General features: G+C 43.0%; 1 protein-coding gene across 1 annotated transcript in view; it reads left to right on the top strand.

Annotated features, from left to right (window-relative positions):
• The first annotated feature begins 4149 nt into the window (after positions 1-4149).
• The window catches only part of Letm1 (Leucine zipper and EF-hand containing transmembrane protein 1), a 40563-nt gene continuing 20252 nt past the window's right edge, over positions 4150-24460 (top strand). The window contains exons 1-5 of the mRNA XM_089580051.1: positions 4150-4378; positions 9956-10563; positions 18364-18507; positions 19121-19261; positions 23967-24170. Coding sequence (XP_089436177.1) covers positions 10060-10563; positions 18364-18507; positions 19121-19261; positions 23967-24170 — 993 coding nt within the window. The 5' untranslated portion in view covers positions 4150-4378; positions 9956-10059. The remainder of the gene's footprint in view (positions 4379-9955; positions 10564-18363; positions 18508-19120; positions 19262-23966; positions 24171-24460) is intronic.

Raw genomic sequence — 24460 nt, 5'->3', positions numbered from 1 at the left:
CCACCCAAAAATTTTTTTGATGAGCTTTGTAGAATCTGAGTTATCTCTAGTCAAAATATGAATTTCAGCGTCTTCGCGCAGCGTCTAAGCAGTGCTTCATGAAGCAGTGTTTCATGAAGTCGAAAAAGCTAGGATTGGAGCTAGTTGGTATTTCATCTTGCGTTCAAAAAGCGCTAGTCTGCAGCTCTTCGTCCAGGCTCTGTGTTCCGCCCACCTATATAGTCATGTACCCGTTTGCAAGCCAACGCTTTTCAAACATCAGTTTCATGAAGCGTAGCCTACTTCGCACTTTACTGAAGTGCACACGAACCACGATGTGCGTTTCCTGTCTATTTAGAGGTTGTAGGAAAAAATGTTCCGTTTAGAAATTTTCCCGAAAGATACGTCCCCGAAAAAAAAGTCCCCTGAGGCAGCACCCACTAAAAAAAAAAAAAAGAAAAGGTCCTAGTGAAAAATTTTTCTTGTATACCCAAAAGATGAATTCTTTGGGAACATACTTGACAAAAAATTGTCCTCTTTATTGCTCTTTATTGGACTGTTCCTTGACTTTGAGGATAGATCTGAGCATGAAGTATTTTGCAACACCAGGTCACACTCTGGTTAGCGCAGATCCTGCCAAGAAAAGCCACACCGTAACGCACTTCCGCCGGCGACTTAGCTGAGGTGCCCAACGATACAGAGACGCACTTGCCCTCGGCCATTCCCTTTCCGCTGCCATCATTTTTTTTTTATGGACGCCCCATGGTGGGTAGGTGGGGGTGGTGGTGGCCTGTAGCAACTGCTCCGCCTGAATCACTGATTTAAATGGTTGTGGTTCTACCCCTGTTCCATAAGTCAGTGTCCTTTAAAAACTTCAACAGAGAGTGTGACACTGATCGCCACCCATTTCGGAACCCCTACGCTGCAGAGTACTCGATGACAGCCATTGCCGTATTTTCCGGACTATAGTCCGCACCCTGTGTATACTGCGCAAGGGCAAATTTTGGCTGAAAGTAAAAAGCTCTTGACAGCCTGCACCCGGTGTATAGTCTGCAGGGACGAATTTTGGCTGAAGATTGTTTCTTTAGATTGTCAGCAAGCAGTACACAACCGGGAAGCGAAACATTTTAATTGTCAAGCAGCAAAATTCTGGGCCTTTCATAGACAGCATAGAAGTCAGGCCTAAAACCCGTCGAAATCACTTTCCCCGGTTCTGTCGGAATAAAAAAGATCAAGCATGCCGGATTCGACAAAGCCTCGCCAGTGCCGTCATCGCCGTCTGAATTCTACACCTCCTCTGCAGCAGCAGTTTCTAGTCCGGCTTTTGTGAAGCCGTTGACGAACTTCCCGGATACATTCTTCAGCGGTCATATAGTACGAGGCGTTACTTCTACGCCCCTGGCATTATTCATTGCGGTTCTGGAGTTTTGCTCAGAAATCCAAGCTTTGATCGAAAAACGGCCATCACGAGCAGCATTCGCTTGCATATCGAAGCTGATTGCTTATGGGAGCTAATTTCATTATGTGATTTAGCGGGGCAAAATGTTGCAGACGCAGTAGGGCCACGTATTTTTTTTACTTCGGCTTCCACCCGAGGCTTCTTCTGTTTAGCAAAACAATCCTAAATAAGTAAACCTTGCAGAGTCCGCACCCATAAATAGACCGCACAACGCGAAATTTCAGCTTATACGAGGTCTGTTAGAAAAGTATCCGACTTTATTTTTTTTTGCGAGCACCTGATGGATATGAAACAAGCGCGATTACACCAGCCTGCCTTGAACCTTCGTGCGCATGTACGAATATTTTCCGGCCTGCCGATATCGTCAGTCGCTGATACTCAACGTTTGAGTGAGGCAGTGCGCAGTGCTCTCGTCGGTTTTTTATTACAAGAAAAATGGCGGAGCGACAGGAGCAGCGCTACTGCATCAAATTTTGCCAGAAACGGGATGACAACCAAGTGGAAACTGTTCGGAATATTCAGTGCGGCTTTCGGTGAAGATGCTATGAGCAGCACACAAATTAAACAGTGGTACAATTGGTTTAAAGATGGCCGCACATCGGCGGAGAGCGAGCCACGCTCCGGTCGGCCATCAACATGCCGAAATGACCGGGTCATTGCCGAAGTGAACGCTGTGGTGATGCGGGACCGTCGTGTGACTATCCGAGAAATTGTGGAAGAGGTGGACATCAGCAATTTTTCTGCACATTCCATTATCCCTGAAGATTTGGCCATGGAGAGAGTTGCGGCGAAATTCATGCCGAAGCTGCTCACGGCGGAGCAAAAGCAGCTTCGTGTTGAAGTCTCGCCGGACATGCTAGATTCCACAAACAGTGACCCCGACTTCATAAACACCATAATCACTGGGTACGAGTCTTGGGTGTACGGGTACGACCCGGAAACCAAATCCCAGTCGTCACAGTGGAAGCATTTCATGTCACCGAGACCAAAGAAGGCCCGCCAAGTGCGCAGCAATGTCAAAGTGATGCTGACAGCTTTCTTTGACTCCCTCTGTGTGGCACACCACGAGTACGCACCCTACAGGGTCAAACAATGACCAAAGAGTACTATAGGGACGTCCTCCGTCGCCTACGAGGTGCTGTGCGGCGCAACAGACCGGAGTTGAGGTCAACAGGAAATTGGCGCATCCAACACGACAATGCTCCTGCACATTCCTCGCACTTGATTCAGACTTTTTGGCGAAAAACCAGACTCCTGTAATTCAACTCCTGTAGTTGACTCCTTACTCTCCTGTTATAGCCCCCTGCGACTTCTGGCTGTTTCCCAAAGTCAAGAGGACATTGAAAGGAGCGCGATTTTAGACAAGAGAGGACATTATGGCTGCAACGACAGCTCAGCTGAACTCTATTCCGAAAGAGGCCTTTTCGGAATACTTCCAACAATGGCAGCACCGCTGGGAGAAGTGTGTGGAGTCCCAAGGAGACTACTTTGAAGGTGATTAGGTTTCCAACGCTCCAGTTATGCCAGTTTTTTTTCTTCGGCCAAAGGTCGGATACTTTTCTAACAGACCTCGTAAACATATATAGTCCGCGTTGCATAGTGCGAAAATTACGGTACATTTGTCACAGCGCCAGCGGGGGGATGAACGCCCGGAATCTGTTCGTTGTTTAGTGAATCCCGTGCCGATGAGTGGAATCGCTGTAGCGTACAATGTTGCACCATTGTTGGTCCTGTGTCCTCCATCATGAGTGGCTGAATGGACGCTTTACATCGCAGGGGTATAAGTGGGAATTCACCGCAAAGTTACTGTTATAGCTCTGTTTACCCGCCTGAAGGTACCGGAAACGTATCATGTACCAAAGAGGTCTAGTATTTCTCGGGTAGCTTCTGGCATTAGTCTCTTGGAGAACGGTCCACAATTAAAGCACTTCTGCAGCCATCACGTTTAGCACAGCACCAGCCGGTACAAGTATCAGTTTAGAATGCACTGCATGGCGGTACTGCACGTAACCTAAGATAAGCTTTCCCAGGCCACGGGAAAGCTTGTGCCCATTAGAAAAGTAGTGGGTATCCGGCTGCACTGGGGATCGAACCCCTCACCTCCCGCATGCGAGGCGGATGCTCAAATCACGGGGAGTTGCGGGACGTTTAATTTGGTGGTACCCGTTCGGGGAAGCTTTTTCCTACTTCGAAAATGGGGACGTTTTTCCGGGGATGTTTTTTGCAGGGGCATTTTTTCCAGTGAAATTTTATCCGCGGACGTTTTTTTCTCCGGGCCTAAGCACCGTTTTGCTAATTACGATCATTTGGGGACCACTCACCGGCAAGGTCGCAAGCTACCTTCACCTAGGCAAGCAGCAGTCAATATGCTTTCCCTGTTCTTTCTCCACGTTTTTTTATATCAGCTCTTCAAATGCGATGCAAACTCGCAAGTAGCAAAATACTAATAAACTATTAACACTTCCCACCCATCGCAAAATATTTTTAGATAGCCCGCCAAGGAGACCATGAGTCTCTATTTCGTGCCTGGCTTGACTCTTGTGTGGCTCGCTCAAGATATTCGAGTTGTGTAAGATTTTAACTAATTTCTACTTATAGTTTAATTTTTAGTCTTAAAAATTATTTTTTTATTTTTATTTTGAGTGAAAGTTAAGTTATTTTATAAAATACGAGACTGCGGAGGACGTTTGGTGTCTGACTTCCGCATTACCTACAGCAGATGGCTGATGTGATGTGATGGCGTGTAGTGGGTTTTCGCCTCACGCGTGTGGTTAACAGTCATATTAGTTCGCAGAACTTAGAATGGACACTGCGTTAATTTCTCGCCGGAAATTCCGCAGGTGTCTATGTTGTACTGGGGCGTGTAACTTAGCTGCAGGAACGTAAATCAAATCAACCGGCGACCAGGCCTAGACTGTTCACCGTCGTCGTAAAAGAAAGGTACAGGTGACTTCTGGAGTCCCATGCTGATTCCCTGCTTTCGCTTTTGGCCTCTTCTAGATATTGGACAGATATGCGCTCTTTTCCTGAGGAATCACCGTCTTTGCATCGCTGTAGGAGCCATACGAATTGGGTTGTTGCCGTTTTCCGTGTTGGCCTCGTGTGCGAATGAATGGGTTATCTCTAAGGGAATTTTGTGATCGCGTTTCGCTTATTGCGAGGCGCCAGTAGCGATCGTTTACTAGCGGTGGCTAGAAAGTAAAATTTATGTTAAATAACGTTTGCCATGGCAGCTTTATATGTCGTGAGATCCTGCTTGTGCAATCGCTGGAAAGTATCCACTGATGAATGACCTTGCAAGAGTTTTGGTAGTTGCTAAGAACTAATTCTGGTTTGAGGTCAGCTGAATGATAAAAAGCCCCTGCCTTTTTTACCTCCATATATTGAACAATTTGTGGCGCATTTGGTTTTGCAAAGCTTGAACGGAAGCCATTGTGTGACAACTTTAAACGGTCTTGTTTCTTCCGCACGAAACCAACAGTTTGTAGTGGTTACTTCCGTTCTACTTTCTGTTATTTTGTTTATTTACTTCCCTTTCTCTGCTTTTTCTGTACCGTATTCTTGCAGATAACAGTTCCAGGTCAAAATTTCAAGCTTGTGTACCGGTTCGCGAACGCGATGCTTATAACCGGCGCTCTAATGGGCTTTAGCCGCTATGAATTGTGTGCATTACACTGAAAAGATAGTTGCCCGCAGCTTTTATAAGCTGATTGTACGTTTTTTGTTGATTTTTATATCTCCCTTAGCGAAGTAGAGAGGTTAGAGTTCAGATTAGCTGCCGGTAAGGTCGCGAGTGCACGTTCTACAGTGCGGAAAAGTGATAAACCTGTGGATATGGAAATCTGTGCGGAAAATTTTAAATTTTGATGCAGCGCAGTAAGGCTGAGATTTCATTACTCAATGATGACTGTTATTTCAACTTATCAAAACAAAAACTTGGATACTCGCTTATTAAAATGGTTAGACCCTGTAAAGTCCCTCAGAAAGCATGAATGGTATGTCATATATGTTTAAAATCACTGCAGTGTCTTATGAATACAGCTTCTCTAGGCTGAGTGCATATCTTTGCTAGAAATTCCGGTGTTGGAACTCCTGCTTCAAGCCTTTTGTGTACCAACACTTCTGCTTCAGAAAGATGCCAAAGGCATAATTTTTGAAACGTAAACCTTGTTCTAGCTTGAAGTACACATTGCAGTCAGGGTAGCGGGCAGCATGACTGACAATACATGTTTGCTGGACATTTTTAAATTCAACGAGAAAAAAATGTATATATTGTGTACATTGCTGCTTGCAAGACTGAAAAAACAGATCCAAGGTTTTTTATCCGAAATAAAGTTTCTCTTTGAAAAGAAAATTCAAGGAGTTCGTTCCTGCCGCTGCTTTGTTCTGCTTGAAAGTGGCTCTTTGTAGCGTTATCTACCTTTCCTTAAAAAAATTTCAAATGCGTGCGTTTTGAAAAATCGTTTTCATTTGGTGCTTTATTATTTTGCACCAAGTAAAGTTGTAAGGCTGAGCGTTTGAACCCTCTTTTTCAGTTTTTTCGTTCCAAATTTTGTTCACTTATACTCGGGGACAACTTGTTTCGGATATGCAGGCTAGGCAGGAAAGGGAGAGAGATCGACCTTTGTCCCCATCCTTAGGGGATGAGTTTTTTTGTTCAGGCTAGGGATGTGGAGAGGTGAAAGGGGAGGGGAGGTTGGAGAGAGGGTGTGGGGGTCGCTACAACGAAGGAGCCACCGCCCCACCGCACGGGGACAAAAGCCCGTCTCTCTCCCTTTCCTGCCTAGCCTCTGCTGCATTGCCAAAAAATGTTGTCTCTAAGTACAGCATGGACACTTCATTATGAAAAGAAAAAAAAAGCCAAATGTATGCAGGTCACACAAAGCGTTATTTTAAAATTTAGTTGAAAAAGGCCATCTTTGACTTGTATCAAACTTTCAGACATTGCGATAATAGCTTTTTTCAGTTCAATCAGAAATGTACAGATTAAGTAAAACCGAAAGTTGGGCGAGTTAGTGTGTCTTCATGATGAAGAAATAGCATGAAGAGAACACGAAGGATGGACAGGATAACGCAGACAAGTGCTAACTCAACTGAGGTTTATGCATACATTCAGCAGTAAACCTGAATTGCGAGTTAGCGCTTGTGTGCGTTGTCTTCTCTGTCGTTCATGTTCCCTTCGCACTATTTTTTCACCAGAAGTGTACAGATGTGGGCATGCCTAAGACATTTGTTAGCTTGTATGGCCACGCCCATCTTAGTATTCTAGGAGTAACAAAATGCCAAATAGTTGTTACCCATTAGTTGAGTGGGTAGGTAAGAGACTGCTGTGGCTTCGAAAGAAGTAGTTGTTGAAAATGTATAGAATAAGTAAAAACAGCAAATTGCATTGCCTGATTAAAATGAACCTTTTAAGCCATGTGATAGTCAGCATGTTATGTGCAGTTATCTTTCATTTTTGCCTCATTAGCAGTCACAACCACAATCACAGGCTTAAAACAGAATCAAACAGATGTCAGAAAATGTGTCAGTCGCTTGCATTGCTGTTATACGTAGATTCTGCTGATTTTGTCTTGTACATAAGGCAGATGAGTGACAACTTAAACATAGGGGTGTGCCAAATAGTGTGCCAAAAAAGCCTGCTGCAATTTGCTTTCACTGCTATTCCAAAAACGTGGACCATACATGCTGCGTACCATGCTGCGGCAATCAGTATGCGGGGATGGAGGGTTCAGCACTGCGGTGCAGTTCATTTGCGTGGTGGTGTTCATAATTCTCATACATGGCCTCGGAGATTGATTGATGTGTGCAGGGCCCAGGCAGGTTCAGCAAACCCGGCCTTTAAGCCTGACCTCTGAGGCCAATCTTCGTAGGTAGCTCTCGCCCGCGTCTCATGTACTGAGATGTAGCGCTAGTTTATTCTCTTTTGTTATAAACATCAAAACGGTACTTTTCTTAAGCGCATAACTTGACAGTGAGGAAGTTAATACACTGACTTCGGGTTGTGACCCGCTAATGGAAATCAGAGTTGCGTCTTTTACCAGCTGCAGTTCCGAAAGCAGTGCTTGCTGTTGCCCATGATTGCTCATTGAATATTTGCACAAGTAACGAATATTCATAAAAATAATCAATTTCTATTCAATTAGGTTCTCTCACTATTCGATCCATATTCGATTCGGTTCTTAGCTGAACTATTCGCATTCAATTCGGTAGCAAAGCTACACTATTCGTATTCAGTTTGGAAAAAGTATTATTTGCACACCCCTACCTAAACATGATTTGGGGAGATGTTGCGAATATAACACCCGCACAAGTTCCGTGACATATGGCTTGAATTAAAAGTTGGTATGAATTGGATCTCTTTACTTTCACTTTTGAGCTCATTGAACAGGTTTGTATTGGTGCTTGTAATAGTAACAGTAGCTGACATTCTAGATAGAAAAAAGGAAGTGAAAGGAAAGAATTCAGTTTTTCAGTGACATTAGTACTTGAAAAAGGCCAAGGACCTGTGAAAAAAATAAATAAATAAAACATTACATTGTACACTTACAAGCTGGTGTACGTAGTAAATTTATGAAATGTAATGAGTATCTTGCGATTAATTTAATATTTTTACATTTCTATTGGTGAGCCAGATGCACTGTGGTGCAGTCTAGTGGTAGTAATGATAAGGATGATAAAGTGAGGCACGATACACAACTGAAGGGTTTCACGAAAGTAAAGCAGAGTTTGGTGATGTTTGCTGCAGTCATCATTTTATCAGAGTGAAAAGTAAAATGCTTCACATCAGATTCACTGTGGTCGCCCATGGTTGTTAAATGTTTTAAAAACCTTTTTTGTTTGTAGAAACAGAAAGCCATGCTTTGCTGTAAACCTATTACGGTTCAACATAGTGACCACAGGAGCCATGTATACTCCGTTTCATACATAGCAGTCAACGCTGCCAAAGCTAGCGCGCCTGTTCGCGCAAACTAAGTCCGCATGCGAAAAGTAGTTTGCCATACAACCAAAGCGAACACAAACATATTTCGTAGCGACAAATCTTAAGTGCCCTGACTGGCACCTCCCGGACTTCATTTTACCTCTTGCCACATTTTCGTCCTGCGACTCGTCAAGATTTCGAGAAGCAAAAAGTACACGTGGCGGTATGATACGCGGTTGGTAGGGCGAATCGCTTCTACTAAATCCACGCCCAAAATGTAGTTCACACTCCATGAAAATTATGGCCAGAGAGCCCGAACACTAAGCGCCTCACAGCTTCGACCGTGATTTTCAATGCTACTACATCGTTTTATGCCGCTCTCTGTATTCGTCCAAACAATGACCATAGTTTCGAGAAGAACGAATGATACGTGGCGGAGTAACATAGTTTCGCAAACGCACTACTTCAGCAACCTCCGCAGCATTGACTGCTATGTATGAAACGGGGTATAGTAGCTTGTAAAGTACATTTGTATCATTTGCAAGTTGAGCTTGCTCCCCTCCTGTCCTTTTCCTCCCTCTTTTCTTTTCTTTAGCATCTTCCATCGCATTTGCTATTTGTGCATTAACTGTATGTACTACCATTAGTAAAAGTTTCAAAAAATCCTGGTATGCATAAAAAAATTCATTTTGGCACTGTCACGTAGCCCAGTCACCTGAAACGTCTGATGTTATGAGGGCACACGCGTGCTCCATTGACTGGTAATAATGCCAGGCGACTGAGTCCCGAGGCAGTGCCAAAATAATTCTTTAGTGCACTAGCACTTATAGTGGCGAGTCTCCTCATTTAGCTATTGCGTGTTTGTCTGAAGCCTGCTGTATGGCAGGCTGGCCATCTGCGCACCTGTGATGGGCAACCTGCCCAGGTGTGTGCGTGTCTGCACACGTGCGCACACACACAGAGACAGACAGACTCCCAGGCATGTATCAGTATAAATTAGAGAACAATCAATTCCGCGTATATGGGCATTAATCCATTATCACTATCTGAACAACCTCCATCCATGAACAGTGGTCGCAAACATTGGAACTAAAATGAAAACCTATACAAATCGACTGTCATTTTTTATTTTTTTTTCGAACAACTGTATCCTGTCAACTTCTACTGCTGATACTATATGAGAATTGTACACAAAGTACTGTAGATTGCTTTGGCCTAATAATCAGCAGCCATTGGGTCAGTGCTAGTAGAAAGTAGATACTTTGAATATGTTATCGAATTGTACCTTATGCGATATAGATTTCTAGAGGGAATTGTACCGTTTGTCTGGTTGGGGCATATTCAGTGTGCATTAATATTTGGGAGCACTGAAAAAGATGGCTATATTATGTAAAAAAAAAAAATGGAAGAACGCACGCATGAATTTAAAGGTCTTTACAGCGTCTTTCAAGAATGCACAAATCTGTGACTTTGTTTTTCCCTGTCTGGCTCTTCTTGACTATTTACATTTTTTTTTACTTTTTTTTTGCCATTGTATGCCTATTTATAGTCCAATTTAACACTGTGCGTATGGTGCAACTGTTTTTTTTATTCAGCCTCTCGCAGGTTTGGACCAGTACCTGGTGTGCATGGTGTCCTTGAAGTGTTAGTGTAAAACACTGCTCCTGCTGCCAGCCCAGTGCTGTAGGATTGCTCGGCGATGCACCGGAGGCCCATCTCGTGCAGCCTCCACCTTTGGCAGCTGTCCATGCTGCGGTCGGGAAGGTGTGTTGCAGCAGGTTTCCACCGCTCCTGGCCCCCGTACAGGCACCTGGCATCCTCATGGCATGGCTGCACACCACTCGTGCATCGCCAACGGACACCACCAGCGGGAACTGTGCCTTCGCACAGTGTGTTGTCACTGGTGTTGTGCCGGCCCCTGTCTTTGCCGTCGCAGCGGCTGTTTGAAAAGGACTCTTCCAAGGTTGAAGGCACAGTCAAAGCACTTAAGGAAGCTGAACCGTCCACAGTAGCTGCCAAGCCAGACACGCCTGCCGCGCCTGCACCTGTGCCGCCAAAGCGGCCGCTCATCAAGAGGATCTGGGACGAGTTGGTGCACTACTACCATGGCTTCAGGCTTTTGTTCATTGACATTCGGGTCTCAAGCCGGTTGGTTTATCGGGTGCTCAATGGAGAAGAGCTAACCCGGCGAGAGCACAAACAGGTTCGCTATTCATTTCTTCTGAAGCATGTTTACACTTTGAAGCATTTTATTTTTTTTTTACGTAGTCTTGAAAAGAGCGCATGAAAACCATTTCAAGTTGCTCTGATAACTACTCCTTTTGAAACAATCCAGCTGTGCACCTGCAACATTTCTGTCCTGTTAGGAGCAGACATTCATGCAATGGTCAGACATTTTGTTGTAGCCTAGCAGCAACATCTTGGGCATTGTAGTGGCCATGCCTTTGCTGAGCCTGAGAAACCTACTTAATAAGTGTGCCAGTTTTTTTTTTACTGGTACACAGTTTAAAATTGGTAGGCCCTGTTACATATGATGTTTTGTAATAGTTGCATTTATCATAAGCCCCGCCGCGGTGGCTCAGTGGTTACGGCGCTCGGCTGCTGGCCCGAAAGACGCGGGTTCGAAACCGGCCGCGGCACCTCAGTTTCGATGAAGGCGAAATTCTAGAGGCCCGTGTACTGTGCGATGTCAGTGCACATTAAAGAACCCCAGGTGGTCGAAATTTCCGGAGCCCTTCACTACGGCATCCCTCATAGCCTCAGTCGCTTTGGGACGTTAAACCCCAATCAATCAATCAGTCAAGCATTTATCATAAAATACTTCTTTACTTTTATCATAATTACTTATATTTTTGCTCAACTTTAATATGACGCTTATGCTGATAGTCAGCCTTATGATACCTTTAAAGGACTACAGACACCTAATTTTATTGCATGTCTTCTTTCAAATGATGCGTTAGACATTAAAATACATAGATAAGTGCTTGGTATTCGCGTACTGCTGCTAGATAGTTTATAAATTAATTTCTTCTCTTGTGCTATTTCGGTTTCATCAATCGAACGATGGCTGTGACGTGTAGGTGGTGTTAAGGTCATGTGATGTGCTAGAAAAAGTGTAATATAATAACAGATACTACATAGTTCTAGTTCACTACAACACTTAAACTGCCCTCTTTCATGTCCTGGAGTGACAAAAAACGACCTATCAGCAATTATACCGCAGATTTTTCATTCCTGTCATGACCTAAACATCATTTACACGTCATAGCCATCGGTCGGCAGTTCAAACCAAAACAGTGTCAGGAAGAAATTCATTTATAAATTAGTGGTCGTAGATGAATATCACGAGGTGCTCTATGTTCACCAATATCAAGCGCATTGTTTGAAACAAGAAAACACTTAAGCAGTAATTTCCTGTCTATAGTCCTTTAAGTTGTACTGAAAACTAGGAGTGTGTAATTGTTGAGAATTTTCTAATAGTGAATGAAATATTCTTTGAATAGTGCACGTTTGAACTATTCAAATATTGTGAATATTTCTTAAACAGCTCTTGGATAATTCTGAAATAGTATGGCACTAATCTAAACATTCTTTTCCACAAATTTCTAGGCATGTGCAAATAGTACTTTTTCAGAACTGAACCAAATGTGAATAATGTTGCTAAAAACCAAATCATTTATGAATTGAATAGTCGCAGAACTGAGGTGAATATAAAGCAAATAATTGTGCGAAACAGTGCTAGCAATGGCACTACTGATAAGGCTATAATTTATGGAGCTGTAACTAGCTGCAAAGGATGCAGTACTGATCTCCACTAGGGGTATGCAGCACAAAGTCAGTACAGGCGTGCCTCGTTAACATGACCCCGTTATTACGGATGACTGGAAGGGACAGTTTATCTGGGGACCAAACTTCTTCGATGTATTTATGCCTCATTAATATGGAAACCTTCCGTCTGGATGATTGACAGGGGGAAAATTCACAGAGCCCATTGGGACCCACCTATTTTTGTCGCATTGATATTGATGGGGATGAGAACATAATCTCTGCTGCCACAACCAGTTACTTCACTTTCTGAAATTTGCGCAGGACACCAGCAGAATGCAGTAGAAAAGTACAAATGACTGGCTGATGGCCCTTTTCTTTTCCTGGTTCATGCTTTACAGTGCAAAGTTGCCGAGTCGACTCTCTTTACCATCTGCTGTATTGTATGAATTGCTGTGAAGGAAGCTGTTGTTTGTGCTATGTGGAAAGCCTAATTCAGCAGCTTTTAGTCGACTGAGTCATGGGGTCGTGGGACATAAGCACTCTTAGTAGGGACGCCATCAAGTGTGTCAGACATACGTCGGTCGTTAGGCACATGAATCTACACCACATTATTTCAAGTATGATGGCAACCAGGATAATGGGCTTGGAGTTCCCAAAATTGTGTTTAATTTCAACTTCACTGACGAAGAAGCAGACCCCAACCAAAGCATGTTTTTTGTATATTTTTTCTTTATGATTTGTTATTATGGTTGACTCGCTGGACAATTTTGCTCGCAAACCAGAATGTCCATATTAACGAGGCACTACTGTATATTTAGTCTATGACCATCATGCTATGCAAATCAGAAAATTACCTTTTGCTACTGATGGTGACAGTGAATAACCTAGCACAACATCATAGTAGATTAGATGGGTGAGAGTTATGCATGAGCCATGGCCTCCGAGATCAGGCATCAGAGCGGGGTTTGCTGAACCTGCCTGAAGCCTCCTGCATCACAAAACTTGGAGGCCATGTACAAACATATAAATGTCGAGACTCAAATGGACTGAGTCTCAGCGCTGTACATTGCATCCCGTGCAGACCAATTGTGGCAGCATGTTGTGCAGCATCAGAGTAGGCCCTGTTTTTGGCATGGTTGTTAAAGAAAACTGCAGTGTGCTTTAGTCCAGTTGTGTGCTATTTATTCGAGAAGTATTTGAAAACTTCAGAATGTATTCATTTGTTTTGTACAATTTTGAGCAAGTACTGTTTGGTTCATTTGACAAATTCAATTGACAGCTTGCATCTGATACCTCTGGTGCTTTGCGCATAGCTTTGGCAGTGCGGGCCAGAACAGGCTTCGATTAGCGATTATCGAAATGTGCACCCTCGCAGTGCTCCCGGTGCAGCAGCATGGCAGCTGCTGTGACGTTGGTGCAAGCTATGTATAACAGGAAATTTGATTCGCTTTTTGAAAGTTTTGAATTTTCACACTCCCTGAAAAACCTCTTAAGTGTCCATTATTCCGCCACCAAACAACATACTGTTGTAGTTGACATGTGCAGGAGAGGTGGTTTAACGCATTGTGCTGCATTCCATTCACATGGCTGCATCCAGAATCCAATTGGTGCATCCATGTTGTCTGCTTTGACGTGTTCTTCAACATCGTCATCTGTAGTAAAAATTTAATTCTCTGCACAGACGAGTTTATAATGTTCCATCCTTGTGTTGCTTTGCCTACGACTGCTGCTGACATCGCACAGCACATGGCTGTTTTTGCATTTTGTCTCCATGAAAATGAAGATGCTGTGGCCAGAATTCAACTCCACGTTATTGGGTTCGGCAGCTGAATGTCAAAGCCACTGAGCCATCATGGCAGTTTTTTTTTTATGTGTGTGTGTCCATGCTCTTAAAGCAAACACACGTGTTTTATTTTCATTAGCCTCTGTAGTTTCCTTGCGACAAATACCTCTGTGATGATGCTGCAACTTGCAATTGGTGAACAAGGCAAATGGTGTTTCAAGAAACAAAGTGGCCTTTGTTTTTTTGTTGGTATCTCCGCTTGGTATCAATGCCTTAGCCTGTTCACCTTTGTTCGTATTTTATATATATACTCTGCTAAGCCATGTTACGGTTGTATTTAAGGTGATGGCCATCACACTGTTGCCCTGAGTTTTTCAAGTAGCTTTAGAGCTGCTTATCTAATCACCTTTGGATTTTTATGTGCCGAAGCCAAGGGGTTGGCTGTGAGCCATGTCTTAATGGAGTGCACCAGAATAATTTAGATCATCTGGGGTTCTTTGACATACATCAAAGTCTCAGCACGCAAGTGTTTTTGCATTCCATGTTCATGTGAATGCTGCTGCCACAACTGGGTATCAAACCCATAACATTCGGTTCAGTAGCAGGATACCGTAGCCATTGAGCCACCTTGATGGGTGTAAAAGCTGCTAGCCTACTTCATATTTGTTCCTCATTTTCGCTTAATTACCCCTGTTGATCCTACTACTACTTTACTTGGAATTTTGTTATTCTGCTGATGCCAGTATGCTAACCTAGTAAAATTTCAGGGATCACTGTCCCTAAATGTCCTCAGTTGCAATTTTGGATCTTTCTGGTTAACCACGTTGAAATGCTGCCAACCTAGGCAGTGCTACTGGAATCATTAACTCTAGACATAGAGCAGAGAAAAGTTTTCCTTCTCTCCGCCAAGCTTGGAGGTGCAGTACGTTAAAGCAATGGCATCTTCAATAAAATTGCTTTTCTAATGCTTTTCTACCCTTTATATTCACTATACATACAATTGAAATACTCACCCGCTGCACTGGCTCATGCTTTGGCATTTCACATCTAATCCCAAGGTTGCAGGATCAATCCCAGCCACGATGGCGGCACTCCAGTGGGGGCAAAATGCAAAAATACCCGTGTGCTGTTCATTATCAGCACATGTTAAAAAACCCCACGTTAATCCGGAGCCGTGCACTACGGCGTCCTTCAGAACCTCTATGTCAATTCGTAATGTTTAACCCCAGAAATTAGAATTTTATATATTCACTTCGGTTATTTTAGTGTTTCATTTGTCAGCACAGCCTCCTCATTCATATTTTGGTTGGTTCTGAAAACAGTTCTATTTGCACACTCTGCTTAAGTACACAACCTTTTGTGTTCCCAGTTGAATATTGTGATTGTGTACTGTCTCATGATTGTTGTGATCCTGTTTGTCATGATTGTGTTCTTTTCTGTCTTTAAAAAAAATGCATCTAACTTTTCTCTTGCAATCAAAACCAAATTTAGGCCTCATTTAGTTGTTCTGCAATGAAAAATGGGTTGAGCTTGCAAAGCTTGTACCCACAAACGGAGCAAAGCGTGCTGAGAGTTGTATTTGGCTCGCATTGATAGAAACCGCATGTTGCAGCAAGAGACATGTCCACCGATGGTCAGACGTCGGTTTTAGTCATTAATTATGCATTAAGTTTATTCTTGTGGGAAATTCTTAGGAAGAATGCACATGCTAGAAAGCATTAGGTTTTGAGGAGCTACATAGTCTACCACGCTCTGGTTGTGCAACAGGTATAATTAAAACATTTAGATATCAATATCACCTAGATGCTGATATTGATGAGGGAAATGGTCTCATATTTATACACTTCATTAATTTTTGCATCAACCCTAATAACCAGAAGTGCAGCTGACACCCACACACTCGCAAGCCTTTCTCAAAAGCGTTATACCAGATTTATTACCTGTGCCACCTGTGGCATAGATTGCACCACATTTTGTCACCAGCTAGAAGGGACCCTAATACACATGCATGAGTCTTCACTCCTGCTGGTCAGCTCATTCACTTCGACACTTGGATGAGGTAGTGGACCGTGTCATAAGATTTGCAATCAAACTTGATCAGTGCATTTCATTTTTTGCTTCAAGCCTAGACTTTTGTTTTCATAAAGTGCTCAGATGGCTTGTGAACCTGTCGGGGACAACTCCATGGGTGCAATGCGCTTAACTCTTTCGCTACCGCGGAAAAAGGCACGATTTGGAGCGTACTGAAAGAAAATTTTTTTTCTCAAGAACTAATACACCCAGCACATATTGCAATGCATGAAATTGTAGCTTATTAGTTACACTTCTGAATGAAATAAATGCCAGAGTTGTGTGTGCAAAAGTAAATGAACATTTATTTGTGAAATTTGCTAAAAACACAAAAAATGTATATAGCAAAAACAGAAATTACCGGCTGCACTAAGCCCGAACTTGATTAGAGGAAAACTGGAATATACAAACTGTTGCACATGTTTATAGCTGTCATTATTCACAGTTTCAGCTATGAGAAAAATTTACTGCACTTTCCATGGCTTGTCAAATCAGGGGTCATGACTGTGGTGCCACTGTGAAGAGCAATCAGAGGTGAAGATGTGAAGCAGAGGTAGACTGACAGGTGCTTCACATAAGGTTTTATCTTTGTTCCTCCCTTGTTCTCTGATAGCCGAGCTTGTAGTTTTTTCTTTTTTTCATTATTTTCGGTTGGTGTTGAATGGATTCTATGAGAGGATTGGGGGTGTGGACTTCTTTTCCCTCATCATACCTGAAGATTTCTTGAATGAGCTGCTCCCTGAAAGCCAGCTGATAAAATTTGGCATTTTAGGCAAGCTCTAAAACATCAGGATTGAATAATTAAGTTTTATCGATGTGGTTCAAAAGCCAGGACACTTTTCAAGTATTGCCAATAGAGGCTGCCGCCACCGAATCATCCGGGTCCGTTACGTGCAAAAAAAAACAAAAACAAAAAAAGCGAAAAACCAATTTTGAGAAATTATTTTTTATGGCAGAGGGCCAGAATAGATTATTCTGGTATTTCAGTAGAGATACAGTCGTGGCAGGTCAACAATTCCAATGTATATGATGATTCCAATGAACATCAGAATCTCCAACCGATTCACAGCTTCCCATGAGCCGTCACGCTGAATTTGCTGAAAATCTTCATCCATGCATACTTATTAGTGTTTCCGCACACGATCTTCATCATTTCCGCCATGAAGAGGATCAAAAAAAAGTCGAGAAGTCGAGCGAATCTCCGAGCGCCGCTCCGCAGCGATGTGCCGATATGGACACCTAGCTGTCGTCTTGGTTGAAAAACGCGACGCGACCTTGAGCATTTGGCGAACTGTCTTCGCCATACGTTGTCAAGACCCTGAAGCACAAAAATAAACCACTGTCATCAATTACAAACCGTATGCACCGCAGAAAACACACAGCGAACGAAAACAGAGCTTACATGCAAGTACGCGCTGACGTTCCAGGCTCCCGAGGCGAAGTCTCGCTGCCGAAACCGAAATCCAACGTTTGTACATTGTTGCCCGACTAATAACCGCTGCTTTCGTCGCAAAAAAAGAAACCGAAACCGGCCGACGTGCTCGGTGTCAGCTTTCGCTTCCGAGGAGCGCTCGGCGACGCGGACGCCATTTTCTCCGGCTGACGGTGCTGCGGCCGTTCAAAGTTTTATTTTTCACGGCGCCCCCTTATGTCAAAACACTGAAACCAAGGCTGCAATCGAAAGAGCAGTTGTTGAGCTCGCTAACTAGATGGCGGAGCACGTCCACAAGGCTCCAAAATTAGCTTTTTTGCGCGGGCGATTTGAATCGATCATATGCGAACGATCGCCTATGGCGCGGTAGCGAAAGAGTTAACGTCCTGGTTCAGAGCCACTGATGCAGAGACAGTCGCTGCAGTGTTGGTGCAGATATGCTGATAAAGTTGCTGTGCCATTCTTTACACAATGGCAGGGTTGCACACCTGATTCAGTGGTGTCTCACTGCTAATTATGCTGTTGAGAGCGAGCATGATGACTAATTTGTGCATAATGATAGTCCCGTCTAGCAGACAACTAAATAAAGTGCAGGCTGAGCCACTTGTTTCGGAGACATTAAGTCTGGTTGGATACCGTTTGGATAGACCTTGACTATATGCATAGAACATACGTAAATTTGCTTTGCCCTTATTTGCAACTTCGCTAATATATTTTGGGGCTGTTGTGCTCTACTTCCTTACCAGTAACGCTCATTCAACCACTGCCAATGAGGCTGCAGTCAAAGCATGTGTGCTATGCGATGGTAGTGCATATAAAGAACCACAGCTGGTCTAAATTAATTCAGAGCCCTCCACTATGACATCCGTCATAGTACATGTGTAGCTTTGGGACATTAAACTCCACAAATTACAATACCTCTGATGCATATGCCTTTTGTTGTCTTGCAGCTCGTCCGTACAGTTTCAGATTTATTTCGACTTCTTCCATTTTCCGTGTTCATTATTGTACCGTTCATGGAGCTCCTGCTTCCGGTTGCCCTGAAACTATTTCCTAACATGCTGCCGTCTACGTTTCAAACATCATCAGCAAAGGTATGTATTGCTCTCCTAGGCTTAATTTGTATTTTCTAAATTATTTGTTACCAGCGTATAATTTGCTCAAGAGAATGGTGCTCTGTAGTGTACATGTCAACCACATGCTAATTATTAGGCATTTGTTTTACGGAGAAAAGTATACAACAGCTGTATCTTACCGGTACTCACCTATGGGGCAGAAACATCAAGGCTTACGTAATGGGTTTAACCTAAGTTAAGAACAGCTGGAAAGAAAAATGATAGGTGTAACGTTAATAGACAGGAAGAGGTTAGTGTGAGTCAGGGACCAAACACGGGTTAATGACGTCCTAGTCAAAATCAAGAGTAAGAAATGAGCTTGGGAAAGGTATGTAATGCGAAGGCAAGATAACTGATGGTCCTTGAGGGTAACAGAGTGGATTCCAAGGGAAAGGAAGCGTAGCAGGGGCCGGCAGAAAGTTTGCAAGGATAGGGCGGCCGAAGCTGGCACAGGACAGGGTTAATTGGAGAGATATGGGCGAGGCCTTTGCCCTCCGGTTGGCATAGTTGGGCTGATGATGATTATTATTTGACAGAAGTTTCCAGTGCATGGTGAATTAAACCTAGACATATATCCCTCTTGTTTCTACAGGATGCAAAAGTGAAGAAGGAACTTAAAGTAAAGCTTGAAATGGCCAAGTTTCTCCAGAGCACTTTGGATGAAATGGCTGTTAAGAAACGAGGTGAAGCTCATTCCCACAATGCAAAGGAATTTGCAAAGTTCTGTGAAAAGGTTGGTAATAATTTGGATCATTATTTGTGTTTTGGTTAAGAAAATATTCCATCATTATACTAGATATTTCTGTGCAGGGTGCATTTAGAATCCCAGTTCAGAGGGCTCATCCAACTATGTTTGTATGTTGTCAGTTAGCTTTTTGAAGTAACTCCTCAGCGCCTCCAACTTTCATATGAATTTTGAGAATTTAAGTGCATGTTATACTAGACAAAACTGGCCATATGTTATAATAGCTACGTACGTACATGTGCTTGCTTGTGGTGGCTCGCCGCACCCATCAAAGAAGAGCACCGGGATTGAACAAAAGGTCGCCTTTTATGTCAGTGGACACAAATGCACAAGACAGGGCAAAGATTCATGGATGCGCACTCAGGCAGTGTACAGTGGGGGCGCGAGGGACAGCGGTTGCCAGCCTCTACACAGTGTATGCGTGGAGGCGGTAGTCTGGTGGCATTTGTAGTATGTGGGTTTTTGGATGATGCGAAGCCGCTGGCCCGGAGCACAGATCGGCGTCCACATAGTTGGATCCTGCAGGACGGTGGTTGAACGTAGTCGTTGTGGTGTTAAGGCTCGTAAAGACGTCGGCCAGCAGGGTGCCGGTCCTGAGCCGTCACGTCGCTGGAACCCGGCACGGCATACCGTGGTTCTTGCACACTGGTCACAGCGACGTCCACTGCGTTCAAGCACCAGCGCACACTACCATGCATGCACCGCAGCACACACACTACAATATGGTCGTCTTCCATGTTGGGCCGCTCGAACAGAATCACTACAGTGCTATAGTCAGATACAACTCAAGAATGAAGTGGAAATGGCGTCGACCAGTTTTCATGTTGTCATAGTTGTATTTGAGTATAGCAGTCTGCTATTAGCCATATATGTTTTATATGTGAACAGCTAAAGCACCTACAGTTTATTTATTCAATGCCTATTGTGCATTGCTAAATTGGGTTTCTGATGAAGCAGATTTGCTTTGCAATGATGTATTTAAGCAGCAATATCTTTGGAATTGGACAAACTTGAATTCTAGTGCAACTCCTGATAAACAAAACTTGGTGAACCAGCCCTTCTGGATAACACTAACTTGTTTCTCACTTGGTCGGCTTTCCTATGCTTGCTGTGAGATTTTTGGATAAAGTAAGAATTTGTCTTGTTTAATGCAGTGATATGGAACTGAAACATACTTTCCTGCAGTGATCTCTGCCAAATGTCATGGTAGACTCAGAACCATGAGACATCATAGTGCTGGTCATTTATCCCACTATAACATCAGCCTATGCAGTTCTTATGTGTTCATTTGCATGGGTGGTTTGCTGTGCGAATCGCTGTGTTGGCCCTTTACAAAAAAATTTACAGACGATTACGACAGTCTGTTATGCAAAATTTGAGCGTAGCTCTTCACGCGCCACCTGCCACTGCTGGCAGGTGGCGTGCTATGCTGCTAGCCACCCTCTGGGATCTTCCCGTGGGGAGCCACTTTCCGGCTGTCCATTCCTCCACTCTCGCCATGGCAGGTGGAGTTTCACTTTGCTGCTACTTGCCAACACGCCAACTGTCACAAAGCTTAACACACCACTTGTCGGGTGGCGTGCTACGCTGACAACTACGCAGGGCGCAGGAACGGGCTCCTAGGAGCTGTACTCTAAAATAGAAAAATGGGATTTGTTTCTCTTTCTCTATTTTTTGGTGTAAGCAGCTGGATTTCTTACTGCGCAAGTGTGACATGTTCATGCACCACATATGAAATAGCCGACCAGAACTAGGTGTCAAGTAAGCAGCTGGATTTCTTAATGCACAAGTGTGACATGTTCATGCACCACATATGAAACAGCCGACCAGAACTAGGTGTTCTGGTCGGCTGTTTCATATGTGGTGCATGAACATGTCACACTTGTGCATTAAGAAATCCAGCTGCTTACTTGTTCAGTTGGTCAGCTTTGTATCTGATGAAAGTCGTGATCAGTGGCAATAACAATGAAGTACAGGATCTGCCCATTTTCCTCCGAAGCATTGGAAGTACAGGACGTAGCCATCATAACTGTATAACACCGTGCTTGTGATGACGTTTAATTTATGTGCCACAGTGAACAATATCGTGTTTATGGAAAAGGGCTCAGCAGTGCCGCATGTTGCTCCTTTAGTGGTCTGGTGGAGTTAGTTTGGGTGTAGCTTAGCTGCATTCATTATTGCTACTGGGTATTGTAAGTGATGTCATATTTTATATCTTGTCAACCATTTGATATTGCACTTAAAACAAGCAATGAAGTGACCACCAAATTTTCTTCCTGTGCAGTCTCGCTGAAATGAGCAGTTTTAAATTATTTTTTTAGCATTTCAGGTAGCTGTGCATCACTTCATGTGTGAAAATTATAAACCATTCACTTTTTTCTTTCATTAATTTGTGAGGGATGAGAAAAAGAAGTAATTCACTGTAGACACTAATACGAAAGGATTTTGGATACACCATTAGTAGCGTTCAATATTTCATTTGATGTTTGGACATCTTCTAGCATTTTATATCTGAAAAACAGCGTAGCTGCATTGCATCATATTTTTTTTTTATAAGCTGGCTTGTTAACGCTTGGATTTAAGGGGAAGTTGAGTACCAAGTAGGTTTTGAAAGGCAGAAGTGCCAGGATTTTGAGGCACATAAGCTGTAGTAGCTGATGTGTCATTTTATGCAACTTTGCATTTGAACCTAAACTTGCAATTTTAAGAGCACTGAACAGAGAGGACTGGTTGATGCATTGTTTTAAGAGCAATAGAGAACTATATAAGGACACACAAAGAAATCATCAAATTATGGGAATTAATAACTCCTACTTTTCTTGTTCTCTTTGCTTGCCAGCATCAGAAAATGGTCACACAGACAATAACGTTGTTGTTCGTAGCTCAACTTGGCAGCTGTCTACTTCTATTTCTGTCTTATAATGCCTGTTGCTTTATGAGGAGATCAATACTGCATTTATGTGGGTAAGGGCAGCATTTTTTTTTTTTTTGCAATTTTTATGTGTTTCAGCTCTTATCCGAAAGCGGATAACCAATCAGTTTTAAAGCTGTAGTCTCGCAAAACTACTTTTTTGTCCCATACAGTCTGACAGTATATTTGGCACCTACATGAGTGCGGCCCTTACTCTCATGTATATGGTATAATTGTGGCTTAGTTCATTGCATTTTCTTCTAGCTCCTACATTTACCTTCTGATGGCATTGAAGCTCTAGTGGCTGTTTACTGATGTTCTGTTTCGTTTTGCTTCTTTTGCTTGTATAGTTGGCTTCATTGGTGTTGCCAACCTTTTTTTTTTATGAACGCACCCACGTGGAGGCCAAAAACACTTGCACAGAGGGGTGGCAAGGGAGGAAATGACCCTCCCTAATATACATGGGGGAGGAGGATGTCAATTTTCTCTCGCATTGTTTCCTGCTATCTGGAACACATGAATGAGTATTATTATGAACTTTGCGCCCTCCTCTACATAAAGACTTGTCCATACCGTTCTTGTCCCTGTTACTGTCTTTTGCATGCTTATGTTGCACCCTGTGTGCAATGAACATTTTGTAGTCTTCCTTTTAAGCTGAAATGATCTACTATAGATGTTTCCCAAATGACCTATTTAATTATGGACAGCAGGGGCTGTTAACTAACAGGCTTCCATTCTCAGATTGCATGTTATAATTGTTAGACAATGCTTATTTATGTCGTGCAGCTATGTGAACTTCACTCATTAATGCCTGTTTAACTCCTGTAGTGCAGCTTTTTGCATTTTCTATTATTTTTGCACTAGTAGCAGATGTAATGCTTAAGATGAACACAAGAGCATTTAAAGCCAGTTTTCAAAGCATGTAGAATTGTGCTAATAGGTTTATTAGGTAGAGCTTGTGTAACAGTGCGCTGCGTGGAGACTGCAAGGACTGTCAAACTCTAAATCAAAACACTAGTTGCGATATATGGAATATGTCAGTTGAGCAACTGGGCTTCACTTCAAGTTGCATGCATTGAAAGTCCTTCCCTACAAAGCCATTGTGTCTCTGTTGATGGTGAACTGAGGTGAGGGTACTGACCGAAATTTTCCTTGCTTTTTTTTTTATTCTTTCTTTTTCCCGCCGATGCTACATGCACTTCATGTAGGCATCCTCAAGCAAGAGCTGTCAGTGTCAGATGAAAAGCTAACAAGATTACAGTAACAAACATGGAATACAGAGCTATTAGCTGCTAGAGAAGAAATAAAGGCAGTGTGTATTACTGACACTTCCACACAGCAGACTTCTCACCATCGAAATGAAAATCAAGTCTGCTAGTATTCAAGTATATGTACGTAGTGCATAACAGCCAAATAGCCAAACTGCAATAAAAGTGAACGGGCAGCAGAAAAAACAATGCTTCTTGTGTTGGGGCAGTGCACAAAGTTGAAATTTTCTTTGGTAACCTTGCAATTCACTTGTTTCTTTTTTAATATATTAATATATTTGCGAGAACATGAAACATCTGAAACACTGCTTCAACCAGTCAGTTGAAATTACAAGCTTAGAAGGTTCGTTGAGATATCATGCCTGCAGCTGGCATGCAACAAAAGGCCATTGAGAGAGGCATTCCTCCTATAGTGAACTGAACTTGACTTATATAACAATTATGTAAGTGATGTAAAAGCTGGCTACAAAAATTTGGGATATGCTTTGCTTAATGAAGAGTGATTCTATTCTAGATACGAGAGTCTGGAGAAGACGCCACGAACGAAGAGATTCTGAAATTTTCGAAGCTGTTTGAAGATGAAATTACACTGGACAGCCTGACACGACCCCAGCTGACTGCACTGTGCCGGCTTCTAGAGCTCCAACCCATTGGCACAAACAACTTCCTTCGGTTTCAGTTGCGTATGAAGCTACGGAACTTGAAGGCTGATGACCAGGTGAGTGAGCATGTCACTAGACTAAAACACTACATTGCAGTTTTGGCGTTGTATGTATAATGAAGATGGCATTCTATCGTGTAGCACAAGCTGTTGTTCTTAGAGACTAACCTTAAACATTTGAAAGCTTATAACGTTGAGATATAATATGCTCATTGTTTGAGGGCATGAAGGCCGTCTAAGCTGCAAACCTAGGCACTTGACATTTTCCTTGTAGATAGAGGTATATACTGAAATACCTTTACTGTACTTGGTTAATGGTTTGGTGGGCTTGAGGGCAGTATATATTT

Source organism: Amblyomma mixtum, chromosome 3, assembly GCF_055824585.1.
Source record: "Amblyomma mixtum isolate Tamu chromosome 3, ASM5582458v1, whole genome shotgun sequence".
Classification (NCBI taxonomy): domain Eukaryota; kingdom Metazoa; phylum Arthropoda; class Arachnida; order Ixodida; family Ixodidae; genus Amblyomma; species Amblyomma mixtum.
This window is presented reverse-complemented; position numbering and strand designations above follow the sequence as displayed.